This window comes from Phytophthora cinnamomi (genome assembly GCF_018691715.1).
Source record: "Phytophthora cinnamomi strain GKB4 chromosome Unknown Contig12, whole genome shotgun sequence".
NCBI classification, from domain to species: Eukaryota; Oomycota; class Peronosporomycetes; order Peronosporales; family Peronosporaceae; genus Phytophthora; species Phytophthora cinnamomi.
The window spans coordinates 959,122-986,080 of NW_027150945.1; the positions used below are offsets into that span (position 1 = coordinate 959,122).

At 52.3% G+C, this 26,959-nt stretch overlaps 5 protein-coding genes across 5 annotated transcripts; 2 read left to right on the forward strand and 3 right to left on the reverse strand.

Annotated features, from left to right (window-relative positions):
- Positions 1 to 735: 735 nt before the first annotated feature.
- On the reverse strand, positions 736 to 3,086 carry IUM83_13652 (Kelch repeat-containing protein; the record flags this gene model as incomplete). The annotated part of the gene is made up of 11 exons (XM_067938346.1): positions 736 to 969; positions 1,042 to 1,182; positions 1,251 to 1,327; positions 1,411 to 1,668; positions 1,737 to 1,874; positions 1,973 to 2,073; positions 2,161 to 2,212; positions 2,287 to 2,418; positions 2,488 to 2,568; positions 2,645 to 2,875; positions 2,957 to 3,086. 11 exons carry the CDS (start codon positions 3,084 to 3,086, stop codon positions 736 to 738), a joined length of 1,575 nt encoding a protein of 524 aa, XP_067797948.1.
- A 1,218-nt stretch (positions 3,087 to 4,304) lies between these two features.
- IUM83_13653 (putative RxLR effector) lies at positions 4,305 to 5,559 on the forward strand (the record flags this gene model as incomplete). The annotated part of the gene is made up of 2 exons (XM_067938347.1): positions 4,305 to 5,451; positions 5,534 to 5,559. The coding sequence occupies 2 exons, from the start codon at positions 4,305 to 4,307 to the stop codon at positions 5,557 to 5,559; spliced, it is 1,173 nt and encodes a 390-aa protein (XP_067797947.1).
- A 2,709-nt stretch (positions 5,560 to 8,268) lies between these two features.
- IUM83_13654 (Dynein heavy chain) lies at positions 8,269 to 22,416 on the reverse strand (the record flags this gene model as incomplete). The annotated part of the gene is made up of 2 exons (XM_067938348.1): positions 8,269 to 20,223; positions 20,482 to 22,416. The coding sequence occupies 2 exons, from the start codon at positions 22,414 to 22,416 to the stop codon at positions 8,269 to 8,271; spliced, it is 13,890 nt and encodes a 4,629-aa protein (XP_067797928.1).
- A 316-nt stretch (positions 22,417 to 22,732) lies between these two features.
- Positions 22,733 to 23,284, reverse strand: IUM83_13655 (histone H2A.Z; the record flags this gene model as incomplete). Its single annotated transcript, XM_067938349.1, has 3 exons — positions 22,733 to 23,041; positions 23,116 to 23,214; positions 23,282 to 23,284. 3 exons carry the CDS (start codon positions 23,282 to 23,284, stop codon positions 22,733 to 22,735), a joined length of 411 nt encoding a protein of 136 aa, XP_067797952.1.
- A 215-nt stretch (positions 23,285 to 23,499) lies between these two features.
- On the forward strand, positions 23,500 to 25,832 carry IUM83_13656 (Kelch-type beta propeller; the record flags this gene model as incomplete). The annotated part of the gene is made up of 11 exons (XM_067938350.1): positions 23,500 to 23,623; positions 23,761 to 23,958; positions 24,036 to 24,116; positions 24,200 to 24,268; positions 24,362 to 24,413; positions 24,478 to 24,575; positions 24,652 to 24,798; positions 24,907 to 25,155; positions 25,236 to 25,312; positions 25,393 to 25,533; positions 25,599 to 25,832. 11 exons carry the CDS (start codon positions 23,500 to 23,502, stop codon positions 25,830 to 25,832), a joined length of 1,470 nt encoding a protein of 489 aa, XP_067797951.1.
- Between the last annotated feature and the right edge of the window lie 1,127 nt (positions 25,833 to 26,959).

A 26,959-nucleotide genomic window follows, 5' to 3' on the forward strand; every position in this document is an offset into this window, starting at 1 on the left:
TGAAAATCACCATTTGAAGCCACAGCATTTCCGGTTTTCCGACACTTGACCGCATCCATGCGTGTAAATTCAAAAAAAAAACATGACTGTGACATGGACTGAGCGCCCCATTGGCGGGCTAGCTTTTCTCCATTTCATCTTCGTCATCACTTGAGCACTGCGCGAACTTTGAACCTCTCTTCTCGCCGTTCAGGTCTCGGTTCAGCGATTTGAGCTTCCGTACGAGTTGGTTGCAATTTATCGTGGTTTTGTAGGCTTCTCCCAATGTTGTTTTGTCAACGAATGCCAACAGTTTGGCCCTCTCGGGGGCCCACTCAATCGCTGCATTAGCGATTTCAGACTGCGAAATCCAGTAATAGTGCCTTCTGCCTGCTTGGTCGGGGTCTTTTTCGGGGGTCTTTGTTAATTGCAGTTGCTCTCAGCGACCAAAAAGTGTAGCGGCTGGTGACCTGCTTCAGGAGGTTGTCCTGTTCCGATGTCCATGTCCATGACATGATGCACGATCCTTCTGTGACCACTCGATCCCCGTCACGAAACCCCCGAAAAGTCACAAACGACGCACAGAAAGCTTTGGATATTGCCACGGGTTGCACAGTAGGCTCTGTTGATTCACGACATTCAAGGACCATAGTTTATGCTTTGTGGTGCAGCAAGCACCGCCATATCAATGTCCAATCCTGATCTCATTGTCAAGACCGGTACTCCTACCAAAACGACATAGCATCTACCACGTAGCTAGCGCTGCTGCAAAATCTGCAGTGCCAATTCGATGTTAGTGCGAGCCATTTCAAGGAACGACGGGGTCTTCGAGACGGTGTCGAAGTTGCGAAGCGTGAACGCGAAGCACTCGTCTCGCAGTGACGGAGCATTATGTTGGTCAGCTGCCTGGAGGATGCTTGACACGTTGTCCACGCAAACGGACATCAGTAGTTTCTGTGCACAGCGTCGTTTGAGGCTTTCGATCCCGTACTGCTCAGCAAGCAAGAATGAATTTAGTCCGTGACTTGAACGAGCAGCGATCAGAGTGATAAGCAGACGTACCCGATCTGCGGCTACGAACAAATCCTTGACATCTTCATCTGCAGCTGCTAGCCGATCGGTGTACACATATTCCAGCAGGGAGAGAAACGTCGTTCGGCTGACATCTGAAATCTCGACTTCAGCGGCAGTGCTTTCCAGCATCTATCCAGCTCAATACAGTAATAAGTCAACAAGTTCTTGCGTGCACACGCTGTGCATCTGGCACCTACCTCTCCAGTAAACATGGCCTTGAAGTAGTTGCAGCGCACACAGAGGCTCTTGTGGCCGAAAACCGGGGCTCCTTCAACTATAAAAGACAGATAACGATAGTAACTCGTGTGAGACTTACGTGAAATACTCGATTGCGAGGTTTCAGATGGATATTCTTACCAATGAAAGTGACATCACTCATGAGTTGGTTGTTGACGAGCGAGCGAAGGTGAGCAATGGCTGTGCCTTCCTCGTCAGGGACCAGATCCTCTGATATCTTCGATTCGACCTTCTTCTCTGGCAACTTCATTTGTTTGAAGCTGACCGCATCGTTGTGGTCACTCAAAACAAACAGGCTGCCGTCATTGACGCATCCCGCTGATGCGTTGCTCTTCGGAGAGGAGCCTTCGTAAGCAACTGCTGTCCAAGTGTTGGAATCTACCAGCGACCAGTGACAAGTTAGCTCAAGATCTTAACGAACACAACGGTCTGCCCCATCGTCGTACCAAGGTCGAGCTCGTACAAATTGGGGTCCGTTTTCCCACCAAACACAAAAAGAGAGTTGTTGTGTAAAGTTACGAGCGGATTCTGGCATCCTGCTGGGGCCGTGCCCTTCGTGTCCAAGCTCGACCAAACTCGGCTATCTGTTATCGGTGAACAGCGTAAAATGAATTGAGCCAGAGCAAAATACTTATGGGTGTCACCATTGTGGAGGCAGACAATTTTATGGGCAATTGCTTACCAAAGTTGAAAACGTGGACATCGTTCAGATAACCCAGATCGTTGTCGTATCCCCCGAACAACAGGCAGCTCTGGTTGTGCACAACCATCGAAGCTCCCTCTCTAACGTGAGATTTCCAAACAAAATGAAGCAGCTCATCAGAACTTCTCAAATATCACCCAGCTACTGCACGCATCAGGAATCCCTACCGAGGATACGGCACTTCCCCGCTCGTACGAATTAGCGACCACGAGTTGGTTTCTGCCCCACGACAAAACAAAGATGCAAACGCCATTAATTTGATGCAGTCAAAAACTCTTTAAAAGTCCACGTACCCAAGTTAAACGAGTGCATGTCGTTAACGTGGCGACCGGAGTCCAACCGTCCATACTCGCTGGAGCTGCGACTTGACATCGACTCGCGATCGTAGTGGCTGTCATTTCCACCGAAAATGTACATCGCATTGTCTAGTCGAGTGCAAACAAACCTGAAGTTAGATCTAGTCGCCCGCAATCCGCTCCAAGTAGAGCACTTACCATACACCACAGCGGCGTGTCCATATCTAGGCGTCGGCTGCTGCCCCGCGTTGACAAACACGTTGGTCCAGTTTTGCGTCACTGCATTTCCATCCACACTCAACCACGTCAGCAATAAGTTCAAATAACGAATGTGCAGTTTAAGCGCGCTGCTTACAGAAGTTGTAAGAGAAGAAATCGTTCAGGCGTCTGTCGCCATCGTATCCTCCGAACACGAAGAACGAGTCCTTGTAGATCACGCCGGAGTGGCTCTTGCGCGGACTCGGACACACGCCATTGCCCAGGACGGTTGACCACTCCTTGCGAGCGAAATTGAACTCGAAGAAGTTGTTCGACTGCTGGCGGATCACCGAGCTGCTGCGTGTCGGAACCGCGGGAAGGTTGCGCTCTGCAGACATAGGACAACGGAACCGGTTACTCATGATCGAGAGGTGCACTAATGGTCCGCCCTAGGAGAGCACGGGCTCACCTCCGAAAATGTACAGCGAGTCCTTGCGCACAGCGTACGCATGGCCGGGGCCGATGAGCGGCGCCTCCCTCGGGTTCACGCAGGGCACGGTGGCCCAGGACGGTCGGTCAAGCTCTTCGGCGCTCGTCATTTTACTGAATGGTTGTGGTGGTGGTTGTCCCGCTACGTCGGACTATCAGGCTGCCGCGTTTGAGCGTTTGAGCGTTTGACGCGTTTCAAAAGTGCGAAAACACGCTAAGAGAGCGCCCGTCGTCCGATCGAAGGGCTCGTTCGGCCTGACCTTCGTCTAAAGCGCTTGCTGACCTAAGTCGTCCACGACAAGGCGAAGACTGCACGAGCGATTGACGAGGATTGGCACGAGAGAGCTCGCACCATCCTATTTGAAAACATGCGAGGTGGTTACCGTACGGTGACTGCACTCATAAGCGCACCAATGTCCATGCGGCCAGCTGGATAGGAAGTTTGCTCCTTCCCGAGTGTCCTGGTACTGTAAATTTTCGACTACCGTACACGTACCTGACCTGCTGTCAGCATTGCAAAGGCTCGAAGACGCGAGTCGGTTCGGCGATAGGTGCGTGCACGGAGCAATGGTCTGTATTCTCGCCTTTACTTCTGACGTCAGACACAACATCCAGTGCCTTGGCGCTCCGCGATGGACGACTTGCTCCGGTGATCGCTGCGAGCGTGTTTTCATTAGAGGCGACCATAGACCACGACACGAGAGCCCGCCCCAGCGAAGATACGCTCTACCAACATCTTGTAACGGAGAACGCCTTCTTATGACAGAGACTGCAGGTGCTGCGACAGCTGCTAAAACTATGGGATGCATGCGTATTCATTGCCACGCCCATTGCATTGCCAACGCGCTGCGTAGTTCTTACCGCCGGCCTCTTACATCTGTGGGCATCAGCTGCAGCCACCCATACCTTGCCGCACTGACGTCCGCAAGCAATAGGTATGATCCAGCAGCTCAAGTGACTCGTTGGACAGTAGTAGTTTCCCAGCACTCAAATTCTCCACATGAGCAAGTACAGTAGGTAAGTAATACGATCCAGACCAAGAGCTCAAAGCGCGGATGCGCTGGTCAGGCACTAGGATACCTGTCAGGCACGCGGACAATCCATAGGCAAGTCACCGCACCTTTCACCATCACAAGCCTCTCAGAGTATTCAGCTCTTGGTCGCATTAATGCACAGAGCGTAACCCACGGGCTCCTGACTCCCCATGCTTGTCAAAAAGCTCGTTCCTAGAAATGTAGCCATCTAGTTCACTCACACGTCACATATTTCCCTTCAAGTGGTCACTAAAGCGAGTATTACAGTAGCATATCTTCCCTCGAGCAGGTCCCATGACGCTCCCTCCGGCGGCGGCGACGCCGTCCCAGCGCACGCGCGTGGTGCGCGGGGGTCTCACGTGGCCGTCGGTGCGAGGTGCGCGTCTGCTGCGCGCGCTGACGTCCGGCGGCGGCCAGGAAGGGCAGGAGAGCCAGGAGCTTCAAGAGCAGAGCGCGGACGACCAGTTTAGTGCCGATTTTCCCTATGAACTGGAGCTTTGCGTTCCGACGGCCGGTCATTTGGCTCTAGTATTGGTACGAAGGCCCCCGGGGGTACAATTAAAGTCCCCGGCTCGGAGCAACACGACGCCCGTGACGCCATCAGCTTCATCTTCGGCTTCAACTTCTGCCCCCGCTGCGCCTCGAGTTGTCTACGTGCTGGATGCACTACCCCCGTCACGCCGTGGGGGCTATGAAGACAAGAACAAGAGCAGGAAAAATAAGACCCCGGGGGCACAGTTACCGCCCCAGCAGGTGGACGAGCTGGAGCTGCTCGAAGAGCTCTTTGCCCCGCACACCAGAGCTGCAGGCGGCAAAGAAGGCAGCGTGCTGATCAAGGCCCCTTTATTGTGTGCCAGGTTCGACTGCCGCGTGGTTTCCATCAGGTTCATTCGCAGTGGCGGCAGTCTGCAGAAACCTCAGAAAATCAATAAAAGCAGCAGCAGAGGACTCAACGACTCGTTCAACTCGTCGTCGGGGGCTGTGGGGGCTGCAGCGCCGTTGAGGTGTGTCGTGGCCAGGGAAGACGGTATGGCGTACTTGTGGGAGTGGCAGGCGGATCTGTTCCAGTGGGTGTTTCTGAATAGGTTGTGCTTCTTGGAGAACCCCAACTTGAAGTGGACGCGGCCGGTGGCGGCCTTTACGACGATGGATTTGCCTCTGGATAGTACAGTGCTGGGATTGGGTGGAGATACTGGAAGCAACAGTGGCGGTGGCAGTGGACCTGGTTCCAGTGGTGCGACGGACCTCGTGTGGTGGTCGACGGCGACTAAGCAGGAGCCGAAGTTGAAGCTTCGACGACTGCGCTTTGAACGGGCGACGGATGCCCTGCGGGCGACTGATGTGGTTGTTGGGAGTGCTTTCACGCCGAAGCCGGCGTGCGATGATATTGTAAAGTTGCTGAGCTCGAAACTGGGGCTTTTCGCGATTTCGAAAACACAAGGTGTCTTCTTTCGGAGCTCAACGGCTTCTCTGCGTACTGTGGAGCTGGGTTGGCACGATATTTTTTCGTTTGATGAGGGAAGCGCGGTTCCGGAGATTGCGCTGCTAATGATTTGTGTGCACACTGTGACTGGCGAGCTTGTTTTATTGCACCGTGATTCAGGAGAGGTATATCTTGTGACGCCAAAGTCTTCGAGCGCTTCTTCCAACGTCAACGGCAGTAACAGTGCACGCGACAGTGAATCGTGCACTACGCTTTTTTCTCGCAAGCTTGCCACTTTGACGCCCTGGACACAGTCTAATGGTGATGCTGTCGACGGCAAAGACCAGGATGTTGAAGTGCAAGACGTTGCTGCACATCGTCACGTTCTTCTTGTGTTGACTCAGCGTGTTCTGCGAGTATATACCTTAATCGCCGGCGAATTACTGGAATATGTAGACTTGCCGGACACGATAGCAAGCTACTCTCAGCAACGTGGCGGTGGAAAATGCAAGTTTTGGACCATTTCGGGTGGCGCTAGCTCGGTTGGACTATGGGCTCCGGGTGGTTTTTGGACGATTCGCCTGCCTCCTGCAAAGTCGATCGCGAGAGCATTGCACCAGCCACAGTCTTCGAAACAAGGAAACAAACATGAGGCAGAGAAAAAATACCCTGAGGCTGCGTTCCTGGCGGTAAAGGATTATGGCACTGGTGGTTTGCACTTAGAAGCGGTGCGGTATGCGCTCGAAATCTTAGAGCAAGTCACTCCCTCCGCAATGGATCCGACTCAAAGCCACCCTGAAGCCTGGGAAGCGGTATGGAACACTGTTTCTAGCCCCGCACTACTGTTGGCGCTGCTCGACAATCGAGCAACATTCGAGCACGTTGTTCACGAGCTCGCGCAGCATGTAGCCGCGATATACGGTACTGCGAGTGGAATTCGCTCGTACGGCCGTTTGGATGAGACAGGCGCTGCCCGAAAATCTGACAACCATTTGCTTCGATTGACGCCTGCCAACCTAGAGTCGCTGCATCATCTCGCTAACTGGATCGTCTTGGCAAAGCGGAAGCTTGCTCGCCTGGAAGGAAGCAGCGGTAGCAACTCTATGGAATTGTCTTCACCTGTATCATCCACCGAAGGTCTGAACAACCGACAATCTCGAGCGGTGAGCGAGCTTACTACCGTGCTCGCCAACAAAGATGATTTAACAGCGCCGCAAGATGAACAGAACAGCATTCGGCGCAAGGATTCGATGCTAGACCCGGAGGATGCGCGGAACTTTCGATTGAGTCGAAAACTACGTCCTATGAGCAGTTTACGTTTTGCTGCCGGCTGTAGCACAAGCTCAGAGCGTCAAGGACAACAATGGCTTTTACAGCTAGAGTCTTTTCTCTTGGATGGTGTGGCTTTCAAGGAGCAACAGCAACTAGGTATTTCGCGTCGCGTGGTTCGAGCAGAAGCAACACCCAGCCATCGCCTGTTTCATAATGAACGCGTCTTAGCGGATTTCCGCAATGTTGCCGCGTCGTCTTTTTCCAAGCACATGTACTTGGAATCTATGAGCCGCTTGTTTCTACTGTACGAGCCCTCGTCGTTGCTTCCCTTTATCCGGTGCGTGGAGCGTTTCTGCCCACGAATCTTTTCATTGTCTGGGCACCAGCCTGTAGCTCGATCGCATGCTGAGCGAGCTCTGACACTTTTTCCTCCGCTGGAGTTTTTCACGATCAAAGTGCTTCGAAGGAAAGAAAGTAAGGACGGACAAGCAGCCAAGGCGTCGTTGTTAGCGTACGTAGACCTTCTGAGCTACTGTGGCCACCACTCTGAAGCGTGTAGAGCACTATTGCAGTGCCATCTGTACGAAGAGGGCAAACAAAAGCTTCTGCTGTTGCTGAAGGATCCACAAAATGATCAGAACCCGGGTGATGATGAGCAGGAAGAGGAGACAAGAGCCCGTGCTACCGCTTCAAGCGCTATTTACTTCCTGCTGCTGGAATATTGTATGAAGCATCGTGATGCCGAGGAGCTGAAGGTCTTACTCATGCTCAAGCCAACTCATGTGGACATGCTTCACGTACTCCGTGCTCTCCGTACCACTTTTGCATCCAGCACTATTGAGCAGCAGCAGAAGGGAGAAGGTACTTGCACTGGTGTAACAGTTGGTGACTTACGCTCAGTGCTTGTTGCCCTCATGCAGCAACGACGTATTGGCGTGGCAAAGTAGTATATGGCGCAGAAAGCCATGGTGGGGAAGAAAGCATAGCTGTATTAGCAGTGGCTTATGAATGTGTGTTGTTGGTACGCAAGCATAAGAGGGAATGGCTGGAATACATGAATGTTATAATAACATCATAGCGAGAACGACTACTGTAGTTTTGGCGATGAGAAAAAGCAATTTCGGTCTCGCTATTGGACGAACTCGAACTTCACGTTCTTGGTTTATTGTTGCTCGTTGGGGGGAGGGCAAACTCGTCTTTGGCTCATGGGTCGCCTTGTACGTCATGTTGGGAAGAGCTCAAAAGCAGTACCGTTCATCGGGGGTTTCAATTCATCCGCATCTCGATCGGGTCGTTAGCAGGAGCGTGTCCATGTTGTCGACAATCTTCGGCTCTTCCTGCTTGTCGTGGTACTTGTCATGTGGCTTACCACTTAAGTGGGTTTTTAGCATGACCATCAATCTAACGCAATAAAAGGAGACAACATAGTTTGGTATTGATCGGTGATCGTAGCCATGTCGATAGCTAAACACTACATAAAATGCAGACCCCCTCCCCCTCTGATCAGGGCATTTCCTTTAGTAGCTGCCAACTACTGGCAGCATGCATGCCTTTGCCACTTATCTAGGCCTGCGACTCCCAGAGCACAAGCGCCACGGAGCGCTGCACCCACTTTTTCTTCGGGAACGCGGCATCCTCAACGTTGACCGCTACAGAGAATAGCAGCGTGTCGCGCTTGCTGCTCGAATACACCGGAAGCAGCCGCAGGTCATCTGATTCCTCGGCCCGCGGGGCCCAGCGCAGGTGCAAGGCTGATAGACTGTTACGAATTTCATTCGACGATGCAAAGCCAGTAAAGTTCCAGGTGGCACCTTCGAGCAGTAGTCCACGAGCAGTAAATCCGCCAGCTGCCGAGGTTGAAGGTTTCTCCACATCGGCAAGTAGGTGCAGCTCATCCAGCGAGCAGCCAAGATCCGCTGCAGCACTTTGGCGAGCAGCAGTCACGAACGCCTCAGGCGAGAAAAAACCACCCAGCCAGATACCGTCAGTTTGCTGCAGAAGTTCCGTTGGTGCAACTTGGGCCAACGCGTTCAACTGATGCACGCGTCGTGAGAAGTCGGAGAGCCATTCGCTCAAGTTAAGTTCATCGGAAATACGATACAGCTGAGCCCATTGTGGGGGAACTTGGTCACGGTAAAGCGTACGCATGGCCTCGCGCGTTTCGTTCGACGGTTTAGCCTTGTAAGCGCACACACGCTGCACTGTTTGCAGCAAACCAACCACGTTGCTGAGGAATGCGGCTCCAAGTTCCAGTTCACGGAACATGCAGCGGTAGACTGGGTTGCCAAAGTGGACGGGATCGCGCACTGTAGGCACTGCAAGTCCTTCCGCTGGGAAGAGTTCTAACCACGCGCCAACACGGCGATCCAAGTCCTGAACCCATTTGGGTCTCGCATCTGCGCCATCTGCCGCTGCAGTGCCCAGAACCATCTTGCTATCATCGTCTGCGCCTGCACTATCATCTCCGCCTTCATTTCCATAGAAGTCTTGCATCACCTGCAAGTTGCGCAGCATACGCGCACCCTGACTGATAAGCACCATCGTCTCCGCCGAGCGTGGCAGACCCATCCATGATGGCGGGTTCGTCGTTGGAAGTGCTAGGACCCAGTCCATGAATTGAGCCTTAGTCTTACCCTCAGCGATCACCAAACCATTGCCATCATCCGTCGTGACAAGCTCAAACGTATTCTCGTAACTAGCTGCCGTGAATACGTGCTCCAAAAGCGTATCCATTAACTCTTGGTCGAACGTGTTGTCCACGCGGCCACCATAAACCGACTCCTTTAGCGTGGTTCGGATAGCTGTCCAAGGAATGTTGTCAGGCGCCACGTGCGCGCGGCCGCTGGCCACTGAGTCCACCCAACGGTCAATAACATCGCATGCGCCTCGGAAGTCGGACTGGCTGAACTCATACGTCTTCGACCAGCCAATTGGCACGTAGCGCAGTCTCTCATGCACCAAGGCGTGGAACCAAGCAAGTAGCAAGTACAGGCGTGCACGTTCGGCTGGCGAGTTGTTCATGCGTTCAGCTGCCACCGTGTCAAGTGATCGCACCATACTCAGTTTCATGCCGCTGGGTGGTTCAAACACGAAGATATCACACATGCGTACGAGATTCACCGGCAAGTTCGGGTTAATCTCGCTCGTCAGGAATAGACGGAAGTTCGGATGCACACTTTCACGTGCATTATAAAGCTTCTTTTCCACACTCACAAGCCATGAAGGGCACAAGTGGACGTTGCGCAGCAGCAGCCACGTGCCGTGCTTCAACGCCGTGTTCAGACCCTTCTCAGCCGCATCGAAGCCTTCAGATGAACCCATGGATACCGAGTTGTATTTCTTCTGCAAGACCGCCGCGAGCTCATCGATCTGCGCGCTTGGGTCGAAACCGGTCGTAGAGCACAGAAGCACTCCACGCGTGGCCTGCGTGTCTTCTTCGATGTTCTTCGAGAGCTCAATTTCACCACGCCACGGGAACGAAGACGTAAACACCAATTCAATGTATCGCTCTGACGCGAAAGTGATACGGTCAGGTCGTAAGAAGTGAATAATGATCATGTTTCGGAATGCTGCACGGCGCGGACTTGCCGAGGCTGCGACATAAGTCGCATCCCAATCAGTTGGAAGAGCTTCCTCCGCTGACGGGGTTTTCACGAAGGTATTCCATTCTGTGGCATGTTCACGCACGTGCTCTTCCAAGTGCTTGAACGTCGACAACTTCGTCAATTTCATCAGCTGGTCCATTTCAGTCTTCGAGAAAGCAGGCAGCAACTGCTCAAGTTCACTGCGCTGGGAGCCAATATCAGCCTTAAAGAAGGTTGACGAGCTTCCAAGAAGCATGTCCATGTCTTCATCAGTAGGTCCATCAAACGTACTGCTGTCATCCATTGTTGTTTTAGCATCAGCAACAGCAGCACTCTGTTGTTCCAGCCCCAAGTAAATCTGTGATAGTCGTAGCGCAAACATGAGCTTGTCGTTCTCGGCAAGCCCCCGACTGACTCGGCTAGCAAGTTGTACGAAGAGACCCTTCGAAATACTAGCCAGGCGAATCGAATCCCCTCCTTCCGTCGGCTGGGCCAAAACCTTCGACAGCAACGACAGGAAGAAATCAAGCGAGTACTGGTACAGGAAGTGAACCGAAGACAAGTTCTCAAGCGCGAAGAACAGTTGAGAACTCGCCTTGGCCAACGGGCGGTAGCGACTTGTCGCTTCCTCCACAATCGCCATGGTTGATTCCGTTTCTGCCACTTGCTGCGAGATTTGAGCTGCCTCCGCCTTCATACTTTCCAAAGCATTGATAACACGATCATCGTCCAAAATATTGCCTTGGACGTTGTTGATTTGCTGAAGCAAGGAGTCCTCCAGCTCGCGCAATTTTGCTTGGTACTCGCCCTGCAACTTCAAAAGATTGTTGCGTTTCTCCTCCGCCTCCGGCTGCTCACTCTTGAGAAGAATACTCAAGCCCTGACTCTCGAGAGAACTGGGGGTGACAGTGAAATTCACAAACGTCACACGGCTGCAAATGTCGGGAGAGAAACGGCAGGATGGGTCTCTCGTGATCAAGAAGAGTCGGAAATCCGGCGAGTAATCGATTTCTTCACCGGCCAGGCGAATTAGAACACGTCCACCCGTCTTGTAAAGCTCTCGGTTCAAGACTGGATTGAGGATTGGATCAATGTTCTCTACTTCATGAACCAAAAGTGCAGTACCGAAGCGAATGGCGCTGGCCAGTACCTTCATGAAAGAGCTGTCCAAGAAAGACGTTTGCGCAATTTTCGTGCTTGTCTTCAGGCTGTAGTACTTCATAATGAAATTGTTTGCTTGTCCGGACGGATCGATAATCAACGGGAAGCGATGGAAACGCTGCAGGATAATAGCATTTTCGTAGCACAACTCGTCCGAAGGCAAGTCACTCATCTGCCACTCCAGCTGCTCGTTAGGGCGCGACAGATAGTCCACGAAACTCAACTGGGGCTTCGTACTGATGCCCATTGAATCAAGGATGTCACGCCAATCTTGCACCAGGATCTTACGCTGCTGGAAATCAAGGAAGCCGATGTATGTGAGGAACGCAGAGGACAATAGTGTATCGCCAACAAGCGTCTTCATCTGGGTGTCGAAATCGTTAGACCCAGCTTCCCATCGCTCACTTTCTTGAAGCAAACTCTTAAGCAACGCCACTGAGCGCTCAACCTTCTTCGACACCGAAGCCATATCGTTCGTGATAACTTGCGCCTCATTGATCAATGCTGCATACTCGTGCTTGAAGTTTTCAATGCGGACCTCTAGAGCGTCGATAGTTGACTTGGCCTGCTCGTATCTTTCACGTAGATCCGAAGATGTGTCGATCAGCGTTTGTACCTCGTCTCTCAACGGCTGAATTTTATGCAGAATGTTCGTGTAGTTAAGCTGTGAAACAATCCACTTATACAGCGGACCGCAAGCCTTCGAGGCACGATTAACCTTTTCGTAGTCAAACTCGTCAACCTTGTCGACATAGTTCGTTTGAATAGTGTGCCGCTGGCGAGCTGTAAGCTTTTCGGAATCGAAGTTCACAACTTGGGAAATAAAGTCGTCTTTTCGGATAAAGCGGCGCAAGTCTGCCCATTCCAAGCTCGACTCCCCAAGCATAACCGCAACGGCTTCCATGGTCATGCGAACGGCAGCAGGAGGTCGAGCAAGAGCACGGATTTCATCAAGCTGTGCCTTGCGAATTGAATTCACGGACGCCTGGGCATCCAAAAGAGCAGGCTCGGCCTGGGCAAGGTCGGCCTCGACCACCTCTTTCCGCGAACGAATTTCCTCGTCCTTGCTCGCAAGGTCAGCAGCAAGCTCCTCCGTGTCCTTTTTCTTCCTTTCAGCCTCATTTTGTTCCTGCACCATTTGCTGCAGCTTTTCATTGGCCTCTACATCCTTCTTCTTGAGCTCCTTCTCCTTCAGACTGAGTTGACCCTGCAGCTCTGCCACTTGTTCATGAGTAGCCTGTAGCTTTTGCACGCCTACATTTAAGTGAAGTTGTTGGTCCTCCAGCTGCGCCCGCTTTTCTGAATACAACGACACGAAGTGTCGGATAAACTCCAAGTAGTCCCGAGGAGAAATGTGATTGTACTTCATGTGACGCTTTTGAAGACGACGCATGTGGAGCAGAACAGCGTGATGGAACTGAACAATGCTTCCAACCAGAACGTCTCGGAAAGTTCCAGTAGCGATATGCGGAATCAGCTTTGCCAAGACTTCTGCGGCATCATTCGGAATAGCAAAGTCTGCAGACCCTGCAAGATCAAGCGTATTTGTAAACTCATACGCCACCTGTGCCAATGCGTGATCATTCCATGTACCGAACCAGTCAACCACACATCGGTTGAAAAGAGCCGGGGAGGTGTTGGTACGATTCTGGAAGTCACCCGACGCTGGGTTCATCGTAAACACTACGTGCAAATTCCGCTGCACTTGTTTTGTGAAGTACCGGAAGAGCTCATCTTCGGTATTCTCCACAATGACTCCATCGCGTTGCACAGCTTCGCGGCAAGCGTGCATGAGCGACGTGTATTCATCGTCTTCGAACAGGCCGGGCACTTCACCAGACGCTAGCAAAGCGTTCATACGTTCCAAGAACGCCGAATCAAGCACATTGGATTCATCAAAGATGAAGCAGATCTTCTCCGCCTCACAACCACATCGCTTGAGGACAACACGGAGATCATCATCAAAGTTATCCAGAGTATAGTTGGAGGTAAGTTTGATCTGAAACACGGACATGCCGTTCATCCAGCTAACGAAACGGGACAAAACGGTCTTACCGGCTCCGCTTTCACCAACCAGCAGTAAGTGGCCAAGCGGCTGGCGAAGAACACGATCAATGCGAAGCACATGATCTATCACTGAATCGAATACGACAAGCTGGACATTGAGTTCTTCCTCGTAGAAGACACGCAAGCGGGCTTCGATGTGTTTCCGCAAATCCGTCGTCGTAACTTCAGTGTAATTCTTTGACAGCCATGTACTGAACAAAATTGGATGCTGACCGCCATATTCCACCACCTCTAGAGCTGTTGCACTTTGTGGGAAGTGATTCCTCAGGGTTTCCTTCACCATATGGAAGCACCACTTCTGTTCATCGGATGTCACCAAACGGTCCATGAAAAGTCGTAACGCTTCGTGGAAAACTAACTTGACCAGTGTTTCCACGTCGATTTCGTACTCCAGCGGCTCAATCGCTTCATAGAGTGCGCGCATCCATCTGGACAGCTCTCGGGGACTATAGATGTAGTGCGGTTGCATCTCCGCTGAGAACTTCTTTTGGTTGCTATCGTATACGTCAACCATCGCATCAGTAAGTGGTTGCACGTACGAACGGAGCGATGGGGTCAATTTTAGCAGTGCACGGTTGAATGTTCCGTAGATCTGCTTCAAAGACGGATACGACGGGAAATCAACCAATAGCACCGGAGCATGACGCAGTAAACGCAGAGAAATTGGGACACGACCTGGGTCCGTCGGTGGGTTACAAGCACCGACAAATTGAATGCGCTCCAACCGCACCCAAGCGTTCTTTCCACCCAACCAGAAACCACCTTGTTCGATAAGCTGTCTTAAGAATGTGATCACACGCTGCGTACCGTAGCGATCAGCCTCCGGAAGATTTATTTCATCGCAGAACACTACCAACCATTTCTCCGGTGCATTCGGTGCCAGCATCATTCCATTCGGAGTACGCTTGTACTCGCAATACTGAGAGAATGTTTTCAGAATAAGCTCGGGTGAAGTTCCAGACGAAAAGTTGAGGCTAGCGAATTCGAACTCGGGGAGGGAGTTGATCGTCGAGGTCAACGTCATCGTCTTACCGCTACCAGGAGGACCACATAGAATAAGCGGTCGGTGCTGTGAAAGCCACCCTCTCAGTACTTCGACATGGCGAATCGTGTCGACCGTTGTCACTACAACATCCGTTGACAAAACCTGATGGCTTTCAAGATCCAATTGCGGGATCGATCGGAGCCACTGACGCCACTCGCCATCATCAATGTTCACCTCGTACTCAAGCAGACTGTTATCCGGGCTTGACGACGCAGCAACAGGGAACACCAAGCGGTTTTCAAGAGTTTGCACAACAAAATCGCACAGCTCCAATCGATTCACAGAGTCCATCGAGCCTCCGAATCCCCAAAGGATCGAGAACACAAACCACTTGGGTACAAAACGCGACATCTGGTCAACATTCATCGGGAAGTCTGAGTGGCCTTCGTTATACTCATTGATGCGAGATAAACCCCTCCCAAGTAGAGTAAACATCGACATTAACAAGCGCAAGGCCGTCACCTCCATAATGTGTGTTTGGCCCATTGCCTGCTCCAGGCAAATCTCAATCAACGAAGACATGCCATCCCCACGATCAATTAGATCTCGCAGAAGAGCGACATAGGTATGCGCAGTCTTTTTGGCAAGTTCACTCTCAGTTGGTTGCAGCGAGAAGGACGAAATGACAGACACATCATCCCGCATTTTAAGCAGATAATGCTCAACGATGTGGCATGTCTTAACTGTGTCGTGTGAAAACCAGACCATGCCACAGCGACTGACTGTTGCCAGTGTCGCGTAACGCAGTGTCTCCGTTTCCATCATGATCCACACATTGGGCGGAATTTCAAGGCGTTCTCCCGAAGGAAGAGTCAGCAAACGGTTATCATCCAGCACGGAGTTCAAATTTTCAGCCCACTCAGGGTCCACATCGCCATCGAAAATGATCCAGTGCCGCTTCTCACTTTCTCCTCGCACACTGTTCAGTACTTGGCGGAGCAGGTGAGTGAACACACCATCCGTCCACTCGAGCGTTGTGTTGTCAAGAACGCCATAGAGGTGCTCCTTAGACAGGGCCTTGGGGTCAATCACGTGCGCTTCGCCCTTTACTCCATCAACAAGTTCCATGGCATCCATCAGCACTCGCCATGCGCTCGACTTTCCAGTTCCAGAGGCGCCAACAAGCATAACACCGTGGCGAAGCTGCATCACCTGGTACAGTTGAAGAGCCTTTTCGACCCATTGGTCATTTGCAACATAATTTTCCTTCTTTGCTAACTCCACGACCTTCGCACGTAGAGTATCTTCCTCAATACGATGGGCTTCAGTGCCCGGGAACACACCCTTTAACAGTGTCTCGAACACAGGTACATCGTGAGAAACTAGCTTCGGTAAGATCGTATCGGTAATTGAACCAATCAGCGCCTTTGTTTCTAATTCCTCGATGTTTGCTGGCGCTGCACTGTCCTGCGACTGAGTGATCTTTCGCTTGAGCTGACCGGCGCTCACGAGCACACTCTTCAGGGCACGCAGCCCAAAATCGTAGTGGGGTTGCTTCGACAGTTGGTCTTCACAGAGGTTAAACAAAAGAACAACCTTGGCAGAAATTTGCTCAGCTGTGGTAATACCCTGAGAGAACAACATCACCTGCGCGATCAGTTCACGATCAGGGGCAACCATTGCAATGCTTCGGAATAGCTGCTTCAAGTTGTCGGGCAGATTTGATCGGCCTGCGTAGCCTGGGTTCATTGTCACGAAGATACCCACATCCGGATTCAGCTTGACGCTCTTACCCAGCAGCTCAATTGTAGCGCTGGAACCGTTTCCATTCATAACTGCCTGCGAGCCACCAGTAGTCTTTCCAACCTTCAACGACGACACTCCACTCTGGATCGCCAAAATTTGCTGAGACACAGCGGAAAGAACGCGCTCCTCAAGACGGTTAAACTCATCAAAACACCCCCAAGCACCAACCTGGCACAGACCCACAAAAATCCGTCCCATTGCTTGGAAATCGAAGTGCTCGTCACAATTGAACACCAACACAAAGCGACCCAGGTGAGATCCTAGGGCCTTAACGGATTCCGTCTTACCGGTACCTGCCGGGCCAAACGGATTTCCACCCATTCCGAAGTCCAGCGCCTGAGTCAGCGTGAGGTAGCAACGTTCGGTGAGGGGAGTTTGCACAAGCCTCTCACCGACACCGAAGTACTCGAAGCCGTACGAGAAGCTTGCATTAGAAATCTGAATAGTAAGTTTCTTGAGGGGGTCCGATTCCTTTGCTTGGAAGTAGTGACGCATGTGATACAGCCAGCGGAAATCCTCGGCGCTGCTCACCTTAGCTTGGCTCAAACGCTTTGTAACGCTTTTCTGATGCACAAGCTCGGTGATAAGCTGCTCATACTTCTTCCGGACATCGTTCTTTACATCCGTTAGGACGCGTTCACTCAGAATGAACAGTAACTTATCCAACTGCTCCAACACCAACGATAGGTCACCACTGCCAGCCTTTAACACGGTCTCAACTTCGTTTGACCATTGCACTTGAGTGGCAAGAATCACAACTTGAGCTGGGAACTCAGACACCCATTTCAAATACGCTTCGGCGCTATCGTCGGTAGGGTAAGACCGCACAGCTTCCTCTAAGAGAAGCGACAGTGTTTTGCGCATCTGTTCCTCCACCTTGCCCAGCCATACATTGATGCGGGTATCTTCGGTAGTCTTAACGGGCTCCCTAAAGTGCACAACCTCGCCTTCACGCGACGCCATTCCCAAAATCACACCTGAGCTGTTGTCCATCTCCAACGAGGAAATTCCAGCAAACATCTTCGAAAGATGACGCTGAATTTGCATCGGTTCCTTGCTGTTGCCGATCATTTCCAGCAGATCTTCGTCGCCCACGAAATAGAAACGAGGGAAAGCTGCTCGTTGCCGCTCAAGGTATTCACCCAGCGCACGCTGAACATTGCCCATCATGTCTTGCTGACGCTCCAGTGAATGGTACAAGTTCGGGATGTTAGCAACGTCCACAATCATGGGCTTGTGCGCAACACGTTTCATTGTCGAAGTGAATTCGTTGTCAACGCTTTGGAAGCGCGCAAATTCCTTTGGCAACTGCTGCTTAATGTCTGCGGACCCGAAAAAGATACCTTCAAGGTACACCCAGCGTCTTTGGACATCAATCCAGAAGTCCAGAATGCTACGAATTCTTGTAAGTTTGTCTTCCCAGCTGGTAGCCAGCTCTGCGAACACGCGGTAGTATGGTGACTGCTTCATGCTGCTCAAACTGTTCAGATGTTCATCAAGTTTAGCGAACATTTCATCCCACCCACGAATGACTCGGCAGCGATTCTGGTAATTGACCAAGTCAAGCTGGTAGTTGGTCCAGTAATCCGACACTTGGCGCAAGAACTCGTCAAGCGCCATTTCGCCCTGAGCAGTACGAATGATCGATTTCAGCTCGTTGTCATTGGCGGAGATCTTTGATTCCCAAAAACTGCGCAACGTCAATTCCGTGAACGGGGACGAAATATTTAGCAGACGCAAGATTTGCTTCCAGTGACGGTCACGAACTGCGTCGGACTTCAATTCCGATAGCAAAGAGTTCATCGTCTTTCGCGATTGAATCAATGCAGTATAATGTTCGAAGGCTTCATACTGCTGGACACGAGCAGGGAAACGGCGCATTTCCTCGACGATTTCATCCAGCTGCTTCCGGACTTTGCGAGGGTGAACAGCAGACCAAAGCGTATCTTGCAGCTCGTCGACATGAGCCCAAACCTTCGAAATACTCTTCCAAACCTCATCCAATCCAGATAGCTCTTCCATGGCTCTTGAAAGGTCACCGTACGAGCTGCGATCGTCATCGATTGAAGATCCTCCCATTCCTGACACGTAGGAGATGTTCAAAGCGTCCAAAGCTGCATTAGTCTTGTCTTGCTCAGCACGCAGGAGCTTGAAGCGTGTGTCGTATACGATCAGCAATTCCGTTGCTGCCTTTGGTGATTGACCACCTTGCAACGGTTTGGAGCTGTCCCATTCAGTAACAGCCTTGCTAATTTTGCTGTCCAACACACTTTTTTCTTCCATGATCTTTGCCTGCAACTGAGGCAACTGACTCTCCATAGCAGCGGTTTTTCGCTCGAGTAGCTGAATAAACGCTTCCCACTCTCCCTCCACATTCGCCAACGACGGCCAGTCGGCAGAGAACCTGTATCGCTGCTTTTTCAGCAAACGCTCCCCCTGTTCGAATGACTCCACAGCTTCTTCCCACTGGACTCGCATCTGACGCATTTCTTGGATGAGCGTGATTGCAGCAACCACTTGTGCGGTCGCAGCTTCAAGAGCATGCTGTTCCAGTAGCGTCCTTTTGGAAGAAATTGTCGAATAGAACGAGTTGATTTGGTCGCGGAGGAGATCGCCAAAGTAAGCCAGGAACTCGTTGTGCCACACATCATATTTCACATTTACTTGCGCTTGCACTTGTTGGTAGTTAATAACCATCGGGCCGAATCGTTTAGTGTTGAAGACGGCATCAAACGCATTACGCTCGTTCTTAATCTCCACCAGAATTTGTTGCCACTTCCGAAGGTCTTCACCAACACTGTTTAACGCAGTCTGAGCGTCCATGTCCCACAAAGCTTGATATTGAAGCCACGTCGACGCATACTTTTCCACATCACTCACAGTGATATCCAGGACACTGTATGCATTAATAAGCAAGTCAAGGGGCACTTGATTCAGAGCTTCCTTAAATACGGCCTCACGTCGCCTCGAGCTAGCACTCTTACGGGGTGGCGACGACAAGGCTGACACAGTCGACTTTCCATAGACATTTTCGTACGAGGATGTCTGAATCTTTGGCAGATCGCACACGGAGTTCAATAAATTTTGAAGATGCGCCAACCAATCACGGCGCGCATCACCAACTGACGGCTCCAGATACAGAACTTGGTTCTTCAGAAGGATCTGGTGCGTTGTGATGGTAAGTCCGGCTTCGGCGAGTGCAGCTTGAAAAGACTTGTCGTCGGGCTGAGGGCCAAAACAAGCAACCCAACGTTGCAGCAGCACTTCCAGCTTCTTGCCCAGAATTCCGCTGATCAAACCGTTCAAATTTTTGACGAAAACATGCAAGTTTGCGTACCCAGCCAAGCTCAACTCGTCAACATGCGCTTGAACTTTCTCCAAGACTGCTCGAACGTCTCCAGCTTGAAAGTCTGAACTGGTTCGAACGCTTTCCAGAAGGCTGTCAATATCACTGGTTTTCTGCAGCAACTCATCCACCTTGTCGTGCAAGCGCTCCACCTTCGTGGCAAGATCAGTAACATACTCACCCAACCCATCTGCATGCCACCGCATTTCGTTGCCTTTCGTAAATGTCTTGCCAATCGTAGCGCGAACTTCACGAACGTATGCTGCCGTTAACGCTTCAAAAATTGGTTGGATACGTCGGCAAGAGCTCGTATACGTCTTGAGGCTGGCGTCCAGAGACATCGCAAACGGGTATTTTGACTTCGCATCTTCTGCAATCATCTTGAGAGTGAAAGGAACTCGATAGCCCAACCATTCCAAGTTTCGTACCTCCTTAAACAATGTCACAATTTGTTGGTTGAATGCTACCACCAGCTTCTTCTTCTCCCCCTGGGGCGTGTCTTCCGTCACAATGTTCAGAATAATATTTTTGATGTCGAAAATTGGCATGGATGCCAAATCGTTCACCCACTGATCAAAGATTAGCTGTGGGTTGAGTTTGGCAATAAACGCCTCAGCTGCTGCTTTAAGCGCCTTGCCTTCCACGTGCTGCTCCCACCCAACACCGAGAACACTTTCAACACGTGACAGCAGCATTTTCAGCTTGCGCTCAATTTGCTTGGCCCACATCACCGCGCCAGCAATTGGGGGAATATCGCGCAGCTTGCTTGTACGAGACGCCTCCGAGTATGCGTAATGTGCACGGAACTTGGCTTGGAGGTTGCTCACATCTTCTTTCACATTTTCGATCAACTGCATCTGAAATTGTTGCACAGCACTACGAATACGAGGACGGAAAAACAGAGCATTGTACTTGGAGAAAACGCGGAACATCTCATCGGCGTTTGACGTTGCACTCAATCGGCTGGTAAGACTGTTGATGATTCGTCCTTCCACACGGTCGATGCACAGATCGTAGGCCTTGCGCAAGTTCTTCCAAGCGGTCACACCTTCACCAGAAACGTCAAGCGGATCCAACGAATTCAACTGGGAATACGCTGAGTTGATCTCAGTTAGTGCGTCGTTTGTGCCATCGCCACCGCGCGTCTCCTCTAGGCCAATAGCATTCGAGCCACCCAACACTCTCTGAATCACTTCTCGCAGTTTTTCGTGCTGCTCTCGGAATTCATAGAGCTCCAACAATCGTTCTTCAATAGCCGCATGCTCCATCTGCAACTCGGAAAGCAACGGAAGCTTCTCCGTGTTGATTGATCCACCTCGTCGCTTGAAAAGCTCTTTTGTAAGATCATAAAGCGTTCCAACCTGGCGGTGCCAGTTCGAGAAAAGCTCCTTGCACGAAGAAATGAGCTGCTCAAACTGGTTAAAAGGGACCTGGATGAGGCTATAAACTCGCAACAAGCTGATAACTTGCTGTGTTAGGTCGCTCGACATGACCTCCACCAAGCGCAGTAGGCGCGACAGGTTGTAAGAGTCAGCCACGCGAATCTTCTTCAAGTGGGTGAAGACAAGCGTTACGCCTTGGTTCAGCTGGTTAATGTCCGTGGCCGACAAAATGGAGTTCATCGGGAACTCCTTCATCAGCGTCATCACACTGGATACGTGCTGAATCGCCGGACCCAACCCGTGATCCGCACTGAACGTGACCGTTGCCAGGTATCTCTTAGCGCGCTGCAGAACAGCAAGCGTAATCTCAACCTCCGGTGACTTGAGTTTTTCCTGCACGGCAAGCAGCGCGCGGTTCAGATCGCACCAGAAGTTGATCTCCTGGATTGCCGATCCCGGCATCGGTTCATTGATGAGCCGCGTGACCTTCTGGATCTCCTTGATCCACTTGCTCACTCCTCCCTGAATAGTATTCACGAAGACCACGTCGTTCACCTTGTCCTCGAGCCCCAGCGCCTCCACGTCAATCAGCACGCCCTTCTCGCGCACCAGGTCCGCCGCCTGCTGGATCACCGGGTGGAAGATGAGGTTCACCTCGGGGATCTCAATGTTCTGCTGGTACTGCAGCAGAGCGAGCTCTAGCTCCTTCATCCTGCGTCGAATAGCCGGCAGGCCTCTGGTGCCCTCGCTCAAGTTGGCCATGTCGCTCTGCGGCATGTGCACCTTGGAGTACTCGTTCACGAGCGGCGTGAAGGACTGGTGCACGTAGTTGTACACGACGGAGAGCAGGTTGCCCCTGTCCTCGTCCTCCTCGTCCGTGTTCTCGCCGCTGCTGGCGGTGGCCGTGTCCGAGTCCGCCTTGTCCCCTTCCGCCGCGGCGGCGGAGGAGCCCAGGCCGAGCGTCATGACCTGCAGCTGGTGGTTGAGCGTCTGGTCCTTGGCCAGCGGCGCGCTGAAGCGCTTGATGAAGCACACCACGTCGTGGCCGCTCTTCTTGCCGGGCGCGTACTCGATGCCCAGGTTCACGCGCACGCGCGCGCCGCTGGCCATGGAGCCGTCCATGGGGCTGTCGTCGTCCGTGCGGGTCGCGGGGAAGCAGTGCACCTGCAGCACGCGTGTGGCCGAGTCCGAGACGAATTGGTCCAGAGTGATGGTCACCTCTGATTCCTCCAGGTCGGCCTTGAAGCCGTCCGCGCTCAGCGCCGCGCCCTCGCCGAACAGCGGCATGCACGTGGCCAGCAGGTAGCGCCGGAAGTCGCCCACGGCCAGCGCGTCGGCCGCCGCGGGCGGCGCCGTCACGTCCGCTGCGCCGCTCGCCATGCGCCGCCGTCGATCTTCCCGTCGATCTTCCTTGTTCCCAGGAAAGGGGGAGCAGCGTCAAGTGTGCCGGAAATGTGGTACAGTGTGTGGTCCACACTGCATTTTGGTTTCGGACGTTGGCGGGAAAATGGGGAAAAAGGCAACAGCGGCCGCTTATTGCTTGCTGCGCAGCGAGAGGGGGGAGCGAACAAAACTCATATTTAGTTATATACGCGCCGCGTGTAGGCGCAGCGCGAACCGCGGAGGTGGGGAGGGGGGAGATAGAGGAGGTGTATCTGCGTAACGGACTGCTGGCTGCTCGCGACGGGGCGCGTGTCTACAGCGGCATCCGCTTCTTGTTCTGCTTGGTGATGAGGTTCTTGTGGATGTGCGGGATGACGCCGCCGCCGGCGATCGTGGCCTTGATCAGCGTGTCCAGCTCCTCGTCTCCGCGGATGGCCAGCTGCAGGTGGCGCGGCGTGATGCGCTTGACCTTGAGGTCCTTGGACGCGTTGCCCGCCAGCTCCAGCACCTCGGCTGTCAGGTACTCCATGATAGCGGCGGCGTACACGGCCGCCGTGGCACCCACGCGCTGGTTGTTGGCCACACGCTTCTTCAGGAAGCGATGGATGCGTCCCACGGGGAACTGGCGGTCGGCAAAGCAGCGAGAGGTGAGCACAGGTGTCACAAGGTTGCCAACCGCGCATGACCCGTTCGTACCTGGAGTCCTGCACGCTGCGACCGCGACTGCGGCGCCCGCTTGGAGGTCACGCCCTTTCCTCCCTTGCCTCCTTTGCCGCCCTTGCCTCCGATACCTGACTGCGAGGAGACACGCAGACACACGTTAGCCGCCGCCAACGGTGACCGATTGTTGCCCACAACGCACCATTTTAATGCGCCTCGAGGAGCAATTTCGAAAATGGCATCGGATTTGGGCCGCCCCAAAATCTAGAAAAAACCTCACGAGGTTTTTCAATCCGAGAACCGTTAATTCGCTGAAAAAGGGAACCATTTCAGCCAATCGCCGGGCGCCGCCGTTTCGACTGACGGTGAGCCCGTCGCGATCCGTGCCACTTCCTGGTCTTCTCGTCTGCGTTGATCCTGATGGCGCTGCAGCCGAGCTCGCGCTCGTGGGTGGACGTGCCCTGCGAGAACCCATCGGCGGCGCCGTGCCACCGCTCGCTGCACGTGTGCGCCGTGCGGAAGGACTCGCTCTACGTCTTCGGGGGTGCGTCCGACTGTCTCACACTGTCGGGAAGGGCATATATCAGCCCTTGTGTGGCATGCTCAGACACAGAGGGGAGCTATTATTTGGAGCTGCAATGCGCTAACTCGACGCGGTGCTTCGCGTCTCCACTGTGACAGGCTACGACGGCTCGAACCGCATCAACGACTTCTACGAGTTCAACTTCAAGCGCAAGCTCTGGTCGGTGGTGCTGGCCATCGGCTCGGCCCCGAGCCCGCGCGACCGCCACGTCGCGGTGGTCTACAAGGACTCGTTCTACGTGTTCGCGGGCTTTGACGGCAGCTCGCGCGTGAACGACTTCATCGAGTACAACTTCCGTGCGTTGCAGAGGTTTAGCTTGCATAATTTGTGGATAGGTGCTGACAGCGTGACTTTGGGTGGTAATTGGGGGCAGTGACGCAGAGGTGGAGCAATGTCGTGGTGAATGCTGGATTGCCACCTACGGCGCGACACAGCCATGCTGCTGTGGTGTACGGTGCGTTTCTGAGAGATTGAGGTTGTACAGGTGGGGTAGGTACAGTGGCTGACGATTTGCGCGACGGTGCGGTTGCGAAACAGACAAGTCGATGTACTGCTTCGGAGGTTATGATGGCAGCTACAGAAACGATTTCCACGAGTTCAATTTCGGTGCGTTCGCTTGTGTATTGCTGCTTTTGTTTGGATGAAGTGCGCTATCAGTGCAAGTATTTACGGTTACTTTGTCTTCGCTGTGCCCGCCAGAAACAAACACGTGGTCGCTTGTGGCAGCAACAGGACGCGTTCCGAGACCTCGGTAAGCTTGGTTGTTCATGTTCTTATCGCGCTGTGCAGACTAATGACAATTTGTGGGTTGCCAGGTATCGATCGTCGCTGGTGGTGCATAACCACACATGCGTGCTATTTGGTGGTCACGACGGTTCTCGCCACCTCAACGATGTCCATGTTTACGACTTCGGTATGATTTTTTTAGTTGCATCAATAATCCTCATCTTTTTTACTCACCAACATGTGCTTGCGGTCGTTCTCGGTAGATACGCGGGTCTGGTCGCTCCTCGCGACTGAGGGTCAAGCACCTATTGCTCGCGATAGCCATGTTGCAGTCATTAATGCGAACTCCATGTTCATCTTTGGCGGCAGCACGGGCACTGCTGTGAACGACTTCTATGAACTTAGTTTGGGTAAGGAACTGTCTGAAGGCTTCAGGATGTCTATCTATCTGTCTGTTTTTTTTATTTTTTCTCGGGTTGTGATGCTAATTTGTTGTTCTGGATCGTTGATTGCTACAGAGACGAATACCTGGCAGCCTATGCAGTTCAGTGGGCAACCACCAGGACAGCGATTCTGCCACGTTGGCACTGTTCACGACTCCAACCTGATCATTTTTGGTGGCTACGATGGAAGTAGTCGCTTGAATGACTTCAAGCAGTTCCGATTTGGAGAAGACGAGTTCCAGCTGGAAATTCCTGAGAGCACGCTAATCAATGACCTGAGAATGCTGGTCAACAATGACATCATGAGTGATGTGACGTTTATCGGTACACTCCGTAGATTCCTGTATTTTACTTGCTGGTGTTCCTTTTTACTAACCAGATTCTTGTGTGACTGAACTGCACAGTTGAGGGGGTCCCCGTATACGGTCACAAAATTCTGTGTATTCGCTGCAGCTACTTCAATGCGATGCTTACCGGAGAGGTAATTGTTGTACACTCAAGTGGGCCCTCCAGGCTTCTTCGAAGTATAAACTAAAAAGGTGTTTGTTCTGTCTACCACAGATGCTGGAAAGCCGTGCGCGAGAGATCCAAATTACCGATGTGCGTCGTCCGATCTTCATTTCTTTGTTGGAGTATCTCTACACAGATTACCTGGACGTAGCTGTTGACGTTGCAATGGAGCTATTCGTCACTGCGGATCGGGTACGCTTCTGCACAAATATGATGTCTTCGTAATCCTGGTTAACATTTTTTCATTGCTACAATAGTACGGAGTCGAGCGTTTGAAGCGCATTTGCGAAAGCAAGATGCTCGGATCACTGTGCATTGAGAATGCCGCCAGCATCTTCCATGCCGCAGATCTGCATAATGCAACAGTGCTGCGCGACCAATGTGTCACGTTCATGCTGAATAACTTCGACGCCGTAACCAAGACCGACGCCTTCGAGGAGATGGGTCGCACCAACGTTGAACTGGTCTTTGAGCTACTGAAGCGCCGTTAGGGCACTTGATCGACAGCAGTAGCAAAGTACATGGAGCAGAAGTGTGGACTGCCTTTGAAATGGCGATCTCTGGTCCAAATTTATAGAATACAAGTCCTTTTCCAGTAAGTTTAGCCAGATCATCACTTCCACAGGTGAAAAAACAATTTGTATTGCAGCTCTAAAAGATCCTTGATCTACCTTACCGACCCAGAGTGGTGACGCGAATGGTCCGGTAGTGGCTTTCGGCATCGCTACCTTGGTTGCCGTCTACTTGCGCAGAGTCATCTACTACAACTAACAGAGTATCCTGTATGTTTGTCTGTAAGTCCGTCCGTTCTCTATCTTGGGGGCTTAGCCTGCCGTAGAGCATCGTCGGGGGAGCGCCCTTCCCGCCTGGCGACAGTGTATTAGTAGCCTACCCTATGGCATCCCACCATCCTTTTGACTGGCTAATCTATGCCCGATATTACAAAAATAGCCTTGCGTTATATTTATTCGTGCTGTGATAGGCTGAAATTGCCACCCCGCTAAAATTTCCGTTTTTGAATTCGAATTCGGGCGCGGCGGAGCGACGCAGGGCGCGGACGGCGGGCGCCGCTGCGAGCCCCACAGGACGCGAGCGCCGCACAGCGACGACGGTGCGCTGCGTGCGCGATATAGCAACCCGTATATGCGCCCTAAAGTCGATAAAGTTAATAGACGACGACCTTCTGGGCGTGAGCTAAATACATAATATATTATTACTGCTCTGTGATTGGCCGAAATCCTCTCTGTTAGAATATATTGCTATTCGGGGTGCCACACACATTTCGCGATACAGCGCGCGAAATACAAGACGTGCGCTGGACAGGGGTGATCCCGGACCTTCAAGCACCTTCCACAGGACCTTCAAGCACGCAGGATCTTCAAGCATGTTGGACATTCGTGCACCGAACGCGATCGCGTAGTAGTAGAGCGAGCTGGAACAGCGAGCGTAACGGGTTGGGACAAACGGTATATCCAGTAGTGAAGCGAGCTGGCACAGCGAGCGTAACGGGATACGATGAATGGTCCTTCAAGCGCGACCTGCGGGACCTTCAAGCACCGACCTGGCACAGCGAGCGTAACGGGTTGGGACGAACAGTATGGTAAGCAGTGGAGCGAGC